General features: G+C 39.6%; 1 protein-coding gene across 1 annotated transcript in view; it reads right to left on the bottom strand.

Annotated features, from left to right (window-relative positions):
* The window catches only part of dlgap2a (discs, large (Drosophila) homolog-associated protein 2a), a 303,340-nt gene that overhangs the window by 44,375 nt on the left and 242,241 nt on the right, over positions 1-16,724 (bottom strand). Inside the window, 4 exon segments of the mRNA XM_020614558.1 lie at positions 608-667; positions 7,500-7,716; positions 10,603-10,762; positions 11,863-11,931. Coding sequence (XP_020470214.1) covers positions 608-667; positions 7,500-7,716; positions 10,603-10,762; positions 11,863-11,931 — 506 coding nt within the window.

The raw sequence follows: 16,724 nt of genomic DNA, 5'->3' as shown, positions 1-16,724 counted from the left end.
GACTTTCTATTTTTCTTGATTAGACATAACTAAAGCCATGTATCCTGCCTCTTCTCCACAATGCGCCCGGTAACACCAGGTTGTGCACAAAACTGTGCTGTATCTATGGTCACAAAAATTGCAAAGCATTGTTGAATGCCCATATGTGCCCTGTGCCTGGAGTTTAAACGCGAGTTTAGCACTGCATCCTATTGCAAGAAAATAGAGCCCTCATAGTGCGGTTGAAGCAGCTGCATCTTCCAGTCAATCTAGCTACTATAGGGTCAAACACTTTATGAATGAATAACAGACAACTGTGTTCAAAGAACTTAAGGGGAAGAAAATTGGTCAAGCTCCATTAATGTGGTCTTTTTAGAAAAATGATTTTAAAACTCACATTGTATCACACTGTGTTCACTGCATGGTATCTTGTTCATTATTCATAGGGTGGCTTTGCTGCCTTCTTTAATTGTCAGTGTGTGAGGAACTAATTCTCAGAGGAGGAATACTTCCTCAACTTGATTCACTTGTGCCTAACAGCAACTTGCCACAGTACAGCTCATGTTTCATCAGTGTATACTGCACACTGTAGTGGAATAATGAAGGATGCCCCAGGTAGCAGCTTTACCTGGAGTTTGCTGGGGAGTCTGATCAATCCTGTGGTTGGAGAGGAGGGACAACTGGGTCCCTGAAAACAAGGGAGTAGGGTGGATATTCAGAAGAGGAGCCATATCTGCCCAAACAGAAGTCTATTAATATTACATAAGGTAACCTGGATCCAGAAAAGAACCAGAGGCTAGGATTATCCTACACATTTCCCGAGACTGTTCTTTCATCATTGAATGTTTACTATGATTATACACATCTGATATTTATTGTACACAATTTTTCCGGCAAATGTGGATGGATTAACTTACATTGCTCTCGGTATAGTTTTACCACTGATCTGAAAGTGCTCTACTTTTACAAGGTGCCCAGGTAAAGAAAAAGAAATCCTATGAAATAATTACAACAACTACCTGTTATTAAATGAAACCTGACTCCCCTCAAGGTCTAGTCTAATTGCTTGGTTTAGTAATTATGTATGTGGAGTGCTTATTGCAGGTGACCTGCATCTGCAACTGTGTGTGAACTGCAGGCAGGCAACAATGAGTATTAGCAGTGTGGCATGATCGTTGTCTTGTATCATAAATTGACTATGTGTTATAATAAATAGCAGTTGCTCTGATTTTTAATACTTTTGCCTTGATTTAGAAGTACAGTGGCCTTTTTACATTCCCAGATTTTGTCTTAAAAGAGTCTTTTAATTTCAAGAGTGCTAACAACAGAAACAGCAGAGAATATAACCACCCCATATAATCTAAATGCTCCTATAAAGGTTACAAGCCTAGTAGACGCTCCTTAAAATGTAAGAAGTTTGCAAAAAATGAAGATGAATGCAAACAGAAACCAGTCCAAATAATAATGTAATAAAAAATCTGTAAATGTAGAGTGGTACAGTGACTTGTTTTGCATGCCACTAAGGTTATCTGTTTATTTACCTTTTAATAACAGAACAGTAGATCCCCTGGTATGACAAACACACGTCATCCAGCTTGTCTAGTTTGATCTGCAAAATCTACCTTCAATTAGGCAGAAATTTCATAACTATTCAGCAATTTGCTTCAAAGTTCACTGAGGAAAAAAAGTTCTGTTATTATATGCCAGTATCTTTCACTGCATGACTGAATTCTGGTGCAGTTTATTTTATTTTATGAATAAACATGATGTTATTGTGATACAGGCTAAACAGTGTTTTACTTTTAGCTAACAAACCTTTATAAAGTGCTCTGCACATATTTGATACAAAACAAGACACAAAAATCATTTTGTGGCAGCTCATTGATGCTCAGCTGAAAGATTTTGTTCCAGTGCACTTTATTAAAGCACAGACTTCAGTGGGCCGTTCCACTAAGGGCCCATTAATTGGACAGGCAGGGCAGATATACAGTATCTTGTAATTTGCCTGGCTTTTTAGCTGCTAGAAACAGAATTGTGCATCTTCAGTGGTATGCAGGCTCCATTCATTGCACTGAATATCAAAATTAAAATATGAACAGAACCAAATACTGTATGTACAGTGAGGCACTGCATATGAAATGCACAGAATATTGAGGCCATTTGTCATGCACCATTACAACATCATTCAGTGTCACACATATTAAAAATAGTACCCACACAACGATGAAGCATGATTACACTCATGTCCCTTTTGTATTACATTCTCAGACTCTGATTCCTGAGCATTAGGATAATATTTTACAATGAAAATACAATAATAACTCCCACCAATGGCTGACATTACTGTAGTCAAATTGTCAAATTTAATCATGAGTCACTATTTATTTTTAAACACAGTTATCTTTTAATTATTATCTAGCAAATATGTGCCTGTATGTACTGTATGTTTGGTAGCAGAGTGTATGTGTATGTAGGTAACATAAGGGTGTGTCTACATAGAAGCTTAATATAACTTCTGGTTTGAAATTATATTTGAGGATAAATGATGCAAGTTATTTTCCCAACAAATTCACAGTACAGTATTCCAGCTCCATCTAAGATTGTGCAAACAATATTACAAAGCATCATTTCCTTTTTCTTCATAACCGTAGTCCATCTAACAGCTCACATAGTAAACAGTATGTCCTTATAGTTATATGATAACTATCAAGATTTACTTCACTCAACTTCAGAGTGACAATAAAAATAAGTAACAAAAAGGAAAATTTCCATCATCACTGCAAGGATTGTCTGGACATTGTATGCATTAGGCCATTTTATCCATAATTTATAACAGAGCTTCAAAATAGTTTCGTAAAATAGGTGTGTAAAATGTCTTGGATGCTATCCACTGTCTGAATAAGAACATTAATTAGCAGTGTATTCAGTGATTTATAAAGCGATACTGAAGTAAGCAGTGCTGTCCTGGAGGATATTTCACATTAGTGGCAACAACATCTTCAGAGAAGTTCACACTGCTTTCAGTAAATGCTTTTGAAGCATCGTTGTTCAGTAATTTTGTCATCACACAGGCTTCATTACATTCTTGCAGTCCATGACATATGGTTCTTGCTGCTAACAATATTTCTTCCTGGAATATTGCTGCATGTTTGTGTAGCTTCGTCCGTGTTTAAATACCACTGATCATTTCAATGACATTTAGATCTGTACAATGAACTGGCAGCTACAAGCCGAGTTACACATATACTTTGAGCTACATTTTGTCTGCTGAGAATGAGGTATGAGCTCACAGAGTGAGAGACACATATGTAATTTCTGCACTGTTGTATTCGTATCTGCCACTCCATAATTCCACACTGGCACTCCTGCGCATTGATTCACGCCTGTGGCCCCTCTTCTGCCACCGATTCCACAGGAAGGCCTGCTCACTTAAGGACCTTTCTGCATTCCCTGGGGTCTCTTCTACCACAAGTTCCCCATGGTTCTGGGATACAGCCATACACTCCATTGTATCTGCTATAACAACATCTGGCTCCAGGTCCACTGAAAATATGTCTTCAAGAGCTGGTGTTGATGGATCTGAATCTTGAGAAAGATGATCTGCGACTGGACCTGTAGATCCAAAGTCTATTTCCAGTGATGTATCCGGGGATACTGAACTAGGAGGGGATATTGTGACGGTGACCTGTGGAAATGGGACTTCATGTAATTCCGAGGATACATCCTGAGGCAAGTGAGCAAGGTGATAATCCATAGCTGGGTCCAAAAAGATGGGTTCTGTTGAGTGTGAAGGATCATTTGGGTACACATTGGCAGACTCACCAGTGTGACCGGGCAAAGCTGGACAATCTGTTTGGTATAAGGGTGGGTCTAAATCCTCAGCATTAGATGGAGAGTCAGCACTCAGGTCAAATGGCTCTGGCTCAGGGTCCATGAACACTGAATCAAGATCATCTTGATCAAGGGATGTCAGCATGACTAAATCAAAGTGGACCAGATCGGCATGGTAGATAGGTGTGGTATCTAGTGGTTCTGGAAGGGGTGGCCAATCTGAGTATTGAGACTCAGATTCAGTGTTTGGTTGAGTTTCTACAAAACTGGAAGAAAAGGTTGAGACTGACACCTCTTGCTCTGAGGGAGGGTCACAAGGATCATCTGGAAGAATGACAATAGGATCTGGATTTGTGTCACTATCAGCTGGACTTGCAGGAAAGTTGGTGTCCAGGTACTCTGATACCACAATAGGTGGACATCTGATGTCAGTCTCTAAATTACACAGTGTAACACTTTCAAGGTCAAGTGTGGGCACATTACAGACTGATACTGGGCCTTGACTAATGGGGTCAGATGAAGATGCCATTGGTAGGTCTGACGGTTTTGGTTCTAATTCCACTGGGTCTGGGGGATCTAGATCTTTTAATTCAGAATATGGTGAAGACACAGTAGCAAGGTCCTGTGACACTGGATCTGGTTCACCTGCAGTGGCAGGATCTGGAGACTCTGAATCTGATATGATGTCATAATCATGTTCTTCTGGTGGAGACACAGTAACTACAGGGACTGGATATGGTAGCTGTATCTTCTCTGTTTCAATTAGTTCTGTGTCTGGAGATTTCATGGCATCTGGGTGGGATGGCTCAGCCCCTGAATGGGGTTCAGTGGCTGAGCCTACATTAATTAGCTGTGGAATGTTTAGCATTTCTTCTTCCACTGTCACCGAATCCTGAGGGGACTGATGGGCTGTTTCTGATGAACGTGGCACCGTATCATAAACGGTGACTGGCTCTTCAGTGGCCATATCAGATGAACTCACATTTGCATGGTCTGGTAATTCTGGTTCTGGTTCTGGCTCCAGTTTAGCTCTGAAGGGCACAGCAGTAAAGTCAAATAGTTCTGGCTGGTCTGTTCTAACAGAGCCTGGAAGTATTGGATCCAAAGAAAGTGGTATGGCACTCTCCACATACATTGATTGTGGACAGGCAAGAATACTTGGGTCCATTGAGAGCTGTTTTGGCAGCTTTCGGCGGGCACCTTTCTCTTCCTTCTTCTCTTCTGGACAATTGACCGCTGCATCTGCAGTGCTTTGCCGGACCAAGACCTTGCTCCTGGCCTGGGTGCCCACAGACACTTTAGATACCTGGGGCTTCTTTCCTCTAGCTCCCCCAGTGCCTATGTCAGCTGCAGAGGTTCCAAGTCCCACTGACCTTATCCCTGCCTCTGCCCCAGCCCCAGCACCAACCTTTCCACTTAAACCTACCCCAGCGCCAGCTGCCATATGGCCATCTTGGGGAGACCATGTGTTGTAATGCTGTGTGAAAGTGTTGAAATTACTGTTGAAAGCTCTAAGCTCTTTACAGAGATCCCTCCTGAGTTCAGCAAGCTCTCGACGCATTGCTGAGACCTCTTCCTTCCACTGCATGCTGATAGCTGCAGCCAAGGTAGCTGACTCCTTGATACTAGCCTGGATGGCTTTTGGCGATGGCCGTTCTGTGGCACTAGATCTAGGGGATCTGAAGAGACTTGGAGAAACAGGTGGTCCAGATAGAGGTTTGGCTGTAGCCCCCATGCTATCTTGTTGGTAAAGCCTGTCTCTTCTAATGGGGCAGCCTAGATCATCATGAGCCAAAGGGGCTGTTTCTGCCAAATCTTCATGTATACTGGTGCGGTCAGGTAAACAGGAGTCTGTCTGCACATAATTTCTGTCTGGAAGACAAATGTAAATAAGCATCTGTAATATGGCCACAGGTGGGAGCAGCTGGAGAGAATGTGCTTTTCATTGCCATAAAGTAGTAACATCAAATCATGCACTGAATGCCATGAGTCAAAAAAAGATCAGCAGAAATCTGCAATAATTAAATGCTAACCTTATAATTAATCCCCCAATTCATTAATATGTATTCTGTAAATATATATACTGGTGAATCTTTATACTGTACTATAATTGTAATAATCATTAATGTTATTATTCATTACAGTGTTAACGTACTACCATTCTGACTCATATACGTAAATGGGTTACACTGCCTTCTCAACCCTTAGTTTGTAGCATGCATTTTTCACATCTTTTCAGTGCACAAAGCAAAAATTCCTAGCTCCCGGAACACATCACAGAGAATGGACAAAGTTTGTAATAAATGGGGTGTAAGAACAATCCTTGCATGCTCTTCTGCTTTCAGTAGAGGTAAAGAAATGTGTACTTTGTGCAATGAAAAGAGGCAAAGATGAGCAAAGCTTCCAAACATTTTCCCAGGAATCAGGAAGTATAGTATGAACCCTATTGAAAACATGAGGTCCAGTTTGACCAGTTGATTCAAAGCACCAAAATAGTGGCAAAATCCATTACATATCAAACTCTGCATCATAAAAATGCAAAGATATTTGAATTTACGGAGAAAGCAGTGTAAGCACATATTTATAGGTATGAAGAATTGAGTATAAGCACATCTCCAGATGTCCACACCACTAATCCTCCCTATTATAGTCTGACTGATGCCGTTATTTCATGAATCTACAGTGGGAAGAGGTGGAATCCACTCAAGACTTCTCATCCGGATACTTTTCTTCTTTTCTTCCCATATTCTTTGCCTGCACAAGGATGTTTCACTTCCCCTGTGAATCCAGCAATCACGGGAATTGTTGAAACCACCAGCAACTTAAAATTTATAATCAAGGTATGAGAAATAAAGGCATATGCCATATGAGTAGGTTTAGATTTATTGTAACAAGTTTGTATAATGTATGTGATATATGTAACTAACCAGTTTGACAATTCAGTTACCGATATAGTTACTGCCAGCTTGACATTATCCATTGTCAAGGTTTACACACAGATGTATGTAGTTCTGTAATGTAATCTCATTGCGTGTAAACATGAGCTTTGCAATGAAACAAAATAATTTTTATGATGTGAACAATCTGCAGGCAAACAAATGTCATGGCGTATGCTGTGATATTTAAATATTTGCAGCACAGTATAAACGGAACCTAGAAAGAAAGAATGCAAATGGTAATTTCACCATTTCTTTGCCAAGTTCCCCATAAAGTGAATATGTTCACAAGTGTCACAATGTGGTATTGTAGTGAAATTCAAATATCCAAAATGTAGTGGAAAAAGTAGTTATATCCTTATTCTGACCTGATTTTTATTTCAAATCCTTTCCATTTGTGATTTTCAATAGGGTTCATAGCTTTACTTGCTGATGCATCCAGTGGCTAAGCAGATGAAGCACTGTATCCAAAGTACAGTAGGATGAACTGGCACAGCTCATGAGTGGTGGCTACAGTACTCATACGTCCATCAAAAACAATGAAAAAAGTGATTCATGCAGAGATATGAAGCTGTCTGACAGCACAACCAGTTGCACTAACTGTTTTATATTCAGTCATTAACACAGCTTAATGTCAGATGTAAGCATTTGGTGTCAGACTTTCACTTGGACTCAAGCAAACAAAAATACCAGCACCTAAGATGTCACATATTATATTGTGCGAATACATTTTAGGTCTGACTGACTCCTTACCTGTGGTGGACCTGATGGTAGAGGTGACAGTGGAGGCCATAGGGGGAATGCACTCGTCATCTTGGGAGTAGCCAGCCTGGATAGCTCGCAGATAGCTGTGACTCCGGGTCCGGAAACAGCCGGGCAAGTCCAAAGCCTCCATAGCCTGAGATTCAACCTCACTGAACACTGACTCGCACACTGACTCAAACTGGCCATTTACTTCTGTTTCACTCACCTGTGAAAAACAAAACCCATAAGCAGGCTTTCTCCATTGTTAACCCTTGTGTTCTGTTAAGGATCTTAAGTAAGTAAGGATATTTCTTTGGTTACATCTGGAGAAATTAACTGGTTAGTTGTAAAAGCTGATATTGCATTCTCTGTCACTTTACTTTAGAATAAAAACAATTCTGTTGAAGTGCACATGTATTAACAGGCAAAATGCAGCAAATAAATCAATGAAAAATGTATTTTTATGTCATACATTTTAGTACTTTTTGAGTGTAGCCTTGAAATTGTTCTGTCATATTTCCACACCAATAGATAACCCGTGGACTGGTTTCTTTTGCTGTAGTAGCTTTTGCTTTGTGTGACTACAACATGATGTAAATTTTCATGAAGTCGGGGTCATGCTATATCAGAGAGTTTGGTGTAAAAGTTTTTTTTGTTCTTGACAAGAGCTATTATATATGATGTATGTTGTGTTTGATACTGACTTATTACAAATGGTTGTTTACTGAGTATAAATCATTTGATGGCTATCACTCATTTGGCAATATCAAGTTTCTAAGATAAACATCTTGTTCTATTGGGATTTGGAATTAGTGGGAGTTTAGTTGAGCTTTTAAGACTGCACAAATCAATATGTCTCTCTTTAAAGAGGGAGATGAATATCTCCATAACGCCCAGTGGAGTTCTTTAATTTATTTAGATAAACAATGTGCATTGGACTTTCATGTAATATAACTGAGTAAAATTCAATCGGAAAATAGATGTGTGGGTTTTAAAAACAATATCTAAAAAAACTTGCAGCAAGAGAGAGAAAATTATGATTATAGAAATTGTAATCTTTAACTTTAAATGGGGTTTTAAATGAAGAGCTTAGTGATTACCTTAAATCCATTGTAGTGGTTAAAGCAAACAGAATATAATCAGAATACTAGTTAATACTAGTTAATGCACAACATGTGGTATGGAATGCACTCTGTTAGGGTGAACATTTATCTGACAAGGGGAACAGAATCACCTCATGCTGGTTGTTTATTTTTGTTTATTTTTATGTTCATGTTTGTTTATTTGTAATCTGTTATGAATAGGAAGTTATTTCATATAGTTAATTTGTTCACCTTAGTTAATCACTACTAACTTCGTGAAGGTGTGAAGCTAGGGATTTGACTGACTGAGTTGTTTGATGAAGTTATGGTTCAGTGGAGTATGAGGGAAATACTCTGCTAAGGTTAAAAGTTTATTGAGGAGTGGTTAGTTCTGTAATAAGAAATTATTTTAGATTTAACTTTAGATGCAGGAAGAGGTTAATGTTTAACTACAGCTGTTAGGGTTTAGTAGTGTTAAAGTCTCAGGCAAACATTGTCATATTTTCAGTTTCCTCTTTGCCTTTGTGGTACTTGTTGGAATGCAGCGACATAGCTAAAACAGGTCTAAGAGGGCAAGAAACATGAGTAGCATTGTAGTGGTTTAAGTTACATGTTAATATAGATTATGTAACAGAATAGTGTTTATGGGTTCACTTTAAGTTCATGTGAGCTGAACAATGAGCTTCTATAATTTGGTCAAGATGTTTCCTGTTTTTGGGTACATCTCAGGGTGTTGTCTCCTAAAACTGGAGACAGGAAGCTAAGTTTGGAAATTGACGTAACAGCCTAAGAATGCTGTGGATAAAAAGGGTAAGGCTGAAGGATAAGGAAGAAGAAGAATGATACCATGACAGTACCGTGTGCTCTTACGGACTCAGGCCTGGGGGGTAGGGGGAACGAACTCAGGACTGACTGGACCCCTGTCCAAGACTGACTGACTCTGTGACAGTCTTCTTATTTAATACTGTATCTATTCCATTGCAGAAGGAGCGATTCTGTTCTCTGTTCCCTACCTGCCAGATTACCTATTTAACTACTACTCTGTTAAGAATAATTGTAATATTAAATGATTATTTAAACTGGGATGATTTGTCTGAATTAATTTAATCTGTATCACATTCTAGCCATGACACCATGACACTAAAAATACACCTGTGTCAGGAATCTTGGTGTAATCATTGATGAGGATCTAAATTTTAATGGCCGCATCAAAGCTCTAACAAAATCATCATTCTTGTATCTCAAAAACAGCTAAAATGAGAAACCTTCTCAGCTAGTGGTGCTCAGGGTTCACACTAAACAAGGTGAAAGTGCTTTTAGCCATGATGCTGTGCACAGCTGGAACCAGCTCCCATTAGAACTTAGAGCTGCGCCAACTGGAGCCACTTTTAAAACTAAAGACCTTTCTTTTTCCATTACTTTTAATTTGTGTATCTTAATTCTACTCAGTTTTGCACTTTATCCACTTTTATCTTTCTTCCATTATTCAGCAACCAACTGACTTCACTGTGCTGTTTAGCTGACTGTATTGATACTAACGTGTCAAATTTTCAGAAGAAAGTACGTCCACTTCTAGTGTTAAAGTACTCGGATGATAGTTTTGGGAAGACTGAAGTAAAGGGGTACAAAGTATGATGAGAAAAGTGAGAATCCACAGTCTGACACAACTATAATAGCAGTACTAGGTATCTACTCGTGCATGTTGCTGCATTGTGCTGACATGTAACTGTTGCTTTTAAATTTCATTTAATGTTTTAAATTAATTTCAATTCTAATGTGTCATCTATGTATGCATGTTAATGTTGTATTGTGTTAAGCGCTTTGAATTGCACTTGTGTATGACAAGGTGCTATATAAATAAACCTTCCATGCCTTACTTTATGGTGAAGTTATTTTATTAAATTAAATTGTACTTGAGACTCCCTAGAACCACCTCCAGGTCCCTGAGCAGTGCCTAGTGTAAGAACCACTGTTCTCCAAAACAAGGTAGAATTTGACCATCTTTCCTAATTGTAAGGGTGCAGACCTACCTGGCTCACTTGGCTAACACAGCTAGCTTGACTGAGGGTGCTGACAGCCCGCATATAGCTCTGGTTCCTAGAGCGAAACTTGGGAGAGTTGTAGTTGGCAGAGGGATCCAGGGCAATACTTGGGTGCATGTCCCTGGTGGCTTGCAAGTGGTAGCTCTGACTGAACAAAGAGAAAAGAAGAGAAGCGTGCAGGATGTCAAACTACAGCCATGGTGATGACTTCTTACACAACCAAATTACATATTATTTAACTAACAAATATCCAGTTTGACTAGAGGATACCAGGGTAGCTTAATTGCAAAAACAAGAAAGTGCTATTAAGCAAAGATGGATTCTTCTGGGGAACTTGAACTTCAGGGGGAGACTGGTTATGACATTGTGTCTCACAAAAGGGGAGCCTCTCTCGTTCTCTTCTCTATTAAACTTATGTGTTTATGGGCGCCCTTAAAAAGGCAATTTGATTTGTAATGTGCTGAAACACCAAATCAATGCTTGGAAATGAGGGAAATGCAAATCGGGAGCTAGTTAGTGAGCAGCCACTTCAGAGAGCACCCCAGTGTCAGCCAGGCGAGTTTAATGCAGCCCACCCTGGCAGGCAATGGTGATTTTCAGAAACAATGGTTGGTTAGAAATCTGCTAAGGAGAAGATGAATTGAGGAAGAAATGTGCTTTAAGTAAACTAAAGAATACTTTGTGAGTCATGTTAGGAATACCAGAGTGAAGTTCCCTCCACCAGTTCTATTTCTAATTTGCAGGCAGGGGTGAGTAAGCAGATTTTTGGGCTATTTATAGAGATATACATTGGTGTTTGGCAGAGAAGAAAATGCCAATGTGATAAAAAGTCCCCCAATCCATCTTGTCATATTGTTGCAGGCCTTCTAAAATTCTAAAAACATAGTGGAGCAGAAACATCCAGAGATTAACTCTAGAGAAAGTGGTAAAAGTGAAGAACCAATAAATAGAAAGACGCCACATCTCTTGTGATTAATAATGTCTCAAAACATATTTTAGAAGAACGTAATTTACTAAAATGTTGAATCAGATCATAACTACATTGTGTTTGGTAGTGCCTTGTACTTCGCCAGTGTGGACAGATTGCCCCAGGTGACCTCTCATTGACTGGGCTTGTGTTAGCTCTGTGAGACATCCATATTGAGTATGTTAGCAAGGCAGCAAGCCAATTGGCTCTGATGCCTGACCCCTGCAACATGGCAGCCACCCAGAGGCAAGGGGGAGGGGAGGCACTCAGCCTGTATTCACCTTAAGTCTGCAGCAAAATTGGTGATGTAGTTACGCATGTCACTGTTGATTTTATCCAGGCGGTAAGAGCTGTGGGTAGAGAAGAAAATAGAGTTACTGGGTCCCACAAGTGGGAGTCGGATACTGTAGGTGTGACATCATAAGTCCAATGGAACCAGCTCATTTGTGGTGCGACATCATAAGTCCAATGGAACCAGCTCTGTATGGCATTTGTGGTGAGCTGAATGTTTGCTTGGGAGTTTTCACCAAAGTGCTGCAAACATTAGGGTGGTACGATATGACCAACATGGTCCTTGTTTGATGGGAAAAGTTGGAGAATGTCACAGTTACATTTAGCAAACAGACAGTTTTGGCTGATCGAGGCAGTGCCCTCTAAATGAAACATGTACATGCACACACAAGTGAGGTACAGTGATGAGGAGTGTATAATGAGTTTTGTTGCACAGTAAGTGCACACACATACTGTCCACCAGCACTAGCCAAAAAGTGTAATGAAACACTTGATGATGAAATGCTGTACACACAAAAAAAATACAATACATCGTCATAAACTACACAATTTCCCTGTGTGGCTAATTAGATGTGGTTAATTGAGCCAAATGAGAATTAGAAAAAAACTACCATTTCTCCCAGTGCAACAAAACTAAGTTGAGCTTTTAACTGAACAAGATGAGATATACAGTAAGTTTACTAGTACATAGCTGAGGCATACTTCACCCATCCCTGTCTGTAGAGATGTCTATTATCATCACTTGAGTGAAGAAGGGCTGTTTTGAAAATGCATTGGCCCTTTATCAAATCATGTCACAGCAAATTTGCCCTAATGTCTCTGATTGGTGCTAATGCACTTCCATTACTGGCTGTTATTAAGGAAGGAGACAATGGGTATCTCACACTTACTGCCTCTCATGCTGCCAGTGAAAGTGTTCTTTCAGTGGTTAAACAAACTCCAGCCTCAACAATAGCTGTTGTATGCAAATTTCTGAGGAGAAAGATTCCAAGTCGAACAGTAAATCTTGAAAGTAGGTGGTCAAGGGATAATTCTGGGGAATGAAAAATAGCTTGCAGCAGGTGAGAAAATGTTTCAAGAAGGGTTAACATATACACTAACAAAAACACAACAACTGCTAGTGCAGAATGGGACAGTATCATCACACACAGAACAAGACTTTACAACAGGTTGCAGTAAGACTGATGGCAAATACGAAAATGTAAGAAATGTGAGAATATATGTGCAATACCCCCTTACTAGACATGCGCAATAATCATACAGAAATGTTCCACAAGGTATCTTTGTAAGAGCATCTCATCAACAGTGTTCTCTTGTGGGACCTGAGTAATAGCAGGACATTCTCTACCAAGCAATGGAAACAGGCCTGAATATAAACTGTGTTTTAGTATGTTATAACCCCTCACTACCTCACCAAGCGTAATGACATATCCAACTCTACCATGTGAATTACAATGTTTGAAGTTCACTGGGGAAAATACTATTACCCTATTTTTGTGTATGGTGGTTTTAATGCTTTGTCACCTTTATGTAACTTTTTTATTTTAAGACCAAGTGTTCTTTCTGGCTTTTGACTCCTTACCTGACTCCATAGGAGAGCTGCACAAGAATTCCTATATGCCTAGTAAAAAGTAAAAAGTCTGGCATTATGTGCAGTGCTCTGAGCAAAAGAAAAAAACCCTGACAAAGCCTTTATGTTGAAATGCATTGGTCTTTTATCTTTGCATTAAAGTTGCTCAGAACACTGCAAGTGCTGCCAGGATTTTAGCTTTCCTCTAAATTACCTTACACATGTCTTTTACTCCTCTATTTCTATAGGTCAGTTTCGATACCAATATACTGTTTATGTATCTGCATTTTGTTAATACTGATTGACTTGTCAGATTTATTGATGCCCCAATGACTGGATATCTCAGCAGCATTTTGGCATAAAAATACATACAAAAAGGGGGTATATATATATCTCCTTTTGAATCAAAAATAAAGATACCACATTAAGGCATTCTTATAGAGTGGATGCAGGCAGGTATTAGGACTCTTTAGTAATGACACACTGGGGGACACTTCTGGTGTTTAAAATGAATGCAACTAGAAACTTTCTCCTCCAGAGTCAATAATGCTGCTGCTACTGTCAGTGGACTCAGGGGTAGGCCCCACAGTCTGATCCATGCTGGTCAATATCCTCCTTTCAGCACAGCCAGCAGATTCTGAGTCTAACCACTGACAGCCATTATTCTTTGGACCTTGGTGTACAGTAACTGCAACTGATAGTCGTTCCTGCTGTTGCATCCTCATAAACCATTCACAGTTTCCAGCTATTCAAAGTGGATAGCTGGGGGTAACTTTGTCAGATGTGGGAAAGGAACATATTGGCTCATACATTACATCATAGTCAGAAAGCGCTTTTAAACAAGCTAAACGATTACATCTTCTGGGAGAGATATCATTATGATCACAATCCATAACATTCTTTTTGTCATTTTATATCCACTGGGATGAGTAACTGGGTTACTATTTAGGCATAAATAGGAATGATTTTACAGTAAAAGCTGGATCTGGATATGTGCTGCCCTGCTTCTTCTTTCTGTCATCCTGCAAGGAGCAGTCGCAAACACTCTACCACAAATGCTCCACATTCTGTTTGTGTGTATGCATGCACATATTTTCATCAGGGTTAGGTTAACAGTGGCAGATTCTGTGGGTGTTGCCCGCTGTGGTTTCTGTGCTTCCAGGGAGGAAGCCATTCTGTGCGACAGAGTAGCAATTTAAAAATCTCTGCTGGATGGGAATGGGCACAGGGTTGGCGGCGTGAGGAAATGCGATATGACAACGAGAATGAGGAACCCATCAGTGTTAGTGAGTATATGAATTGTTGTCTTTACTGCGGCTGCTCAGCTAGCCTATGTGTATGTCACAGGCCACATTGTACACTGAGGTGAGATACAAGGTCATCTTTGTTTAAGGTCTACATTTATGTCAGATGATTAGCCTGTGGGCTTGTGCAGACCAGAAACAGAACAGACACACAGTGTGATTTATGCAGAATTTGCAGCAGGCCCCGTAAAGAAAGAAGATAGTAGAGCAAACCTTTCTGAATAAAACACACTGCATGAAAGAGAAATCAATTAGGCTACACTCACAGTGTTAGATGCAACAGCATCCTAAGCCTTAGTGGCTTGTTTGTGTGGAAACAATTCTGGCAGTCAAATATTTACAGTACCTGCATTTTTCTTTCTTGTTGTTATGTATTGACCATTTACACAATTCCTTGGATTTATGTCAGATTATTTCCAGCCACTGACTTGTGATAGGGCAACCACAGTATTACATCCATTAATCTAATTCTTACTGGCTCCCCCCTCCCTCTCTCTATGTGCAGCCCAAATTTTTACTTAGCACTTAATCTTATTTAATTTGGAGATAATTCAATATCTCGCACTGAAATAATACTTCTACCAGCTTTTTCAGCTGTCCAAGCATGTCTTCGAGTACAGTCATATCAAAAATGTCCTGAATGTATACATCATCTTTCCCTGTTAATACTGTAGCTGTGGATTGAAACATTTCTGCAACTCCAAGTCATTCACTATTGCTCACTTACTTACTATCACTGGCTCTCTGATATTTTACAAGCCATATATGGTAAAATCCACATAATGGAATCAGGTTTTGGAATGAAGACTAACTTCTTTTATCACCAAGGTGTCAGCGTGCATACAGCACAGTATGTCATGATTCTGTCGCGTAGGCTTCTGTTCTCATGCTTTTATTTTGACACAACGTCCTGGTGTCGCCATATCTCAGCTACGGACTTTTCCCTTTAATCAGCACTCAATTGTTTACACCTGTTTTCACCTGGATATAAGCAGCTTTCCCTCCACCGGAAGGCTGCCAGATTGTCCTCTCACCCATGTCAGACTTTCCAGCATTTTTCCTTGTGCCTGTATTTCCTGTTTTGACCCCGGACTATTTTTTAACCATTGTATTCTGCCTTGCGCTCTTGATTTGGACTGCTTTCTGTGTGTGGATTATCGGATTTCCCTCTCTGATATCTCGTTTTGTATCCCTGGGCTGTGTAAGATTGCTGGCTCTGACCCTGGACTGTATTTTAGACCTGAGTGTGTGTTTCGTGTTTTCTGTAGTTTTCCATATGGTTTTGTTGTCCATGCTGTTATTAAAGAGACAGTTTTTCACTTATCCTCATCTGGCTCTATAATTGAGTTCACCCTTGATATTATCAGCAGCTTTCCGCACCAATCCTGACAGTGATTTTAACTGATGGGACAGAAAACAGTCGATATAATTGGTCATACATGAAGTGGGGTCCAAAAGAAATCTAAAAGCATATTCCTCTTAAATCGAACTTTAATCCAAACTGCATTGCAGTTGCCATTCAGACGTCAGTGGCCTCTCATTTTGATAGCGTTTTGCCATATGCCTTCAGTTAACACAAATAGAAGCTCTGGGTGTCAATTAAGCACAGTGCGAGTAAAAAAAGAAGAAGAATCTAAAAGCAAAAAACTACATATGACTTTTGAAAACAACAAAAGCACACAACCAAAATTCCTGGCCTTTAAGTTTTAAAAGAGGCACCATGCTGAACTCATACCTTGGCTCATAAATACACTTATTATACACAGCTAGTGAAGCAGAACAAAGCCAGACTCTGTTTTGGAATAGCAGGTGTAGGGTTTTTTTTTTTTTTAATTGTTGTATTATTAAAATAGGTTTCTGAATCTTGGCTGTACCATTTACACATTCTGCTGTGAACAAAGAACAGGTCCCATTGAAAGGGGAATGAAAGTGAATTTTGCTTCTTCATAATGCCAGTTTTTAAAAAATGAAAACAGGA

This window comes from Monopterus albus, unplaced genomic scaffold (assembly GCF_001952655.1).
Source record: "Monopterus albus unplaced genomic scaffold, M_albus_1.0 scaffold147.1, whole genome shotgun sequence".
In the NCBI taxonomy this organism is placed as follows: Eukaryota; Metazoa; Chordata; class Actinopteri; order Synbranchiformes; family Synbranchidae; genus Monopterus; species Monopterus albus.
The sequence above is the reverse complement of the archived record's forward strand: the minus strand, read 5'-3'. Positions and strand labels throughout refer to the sequence as shown.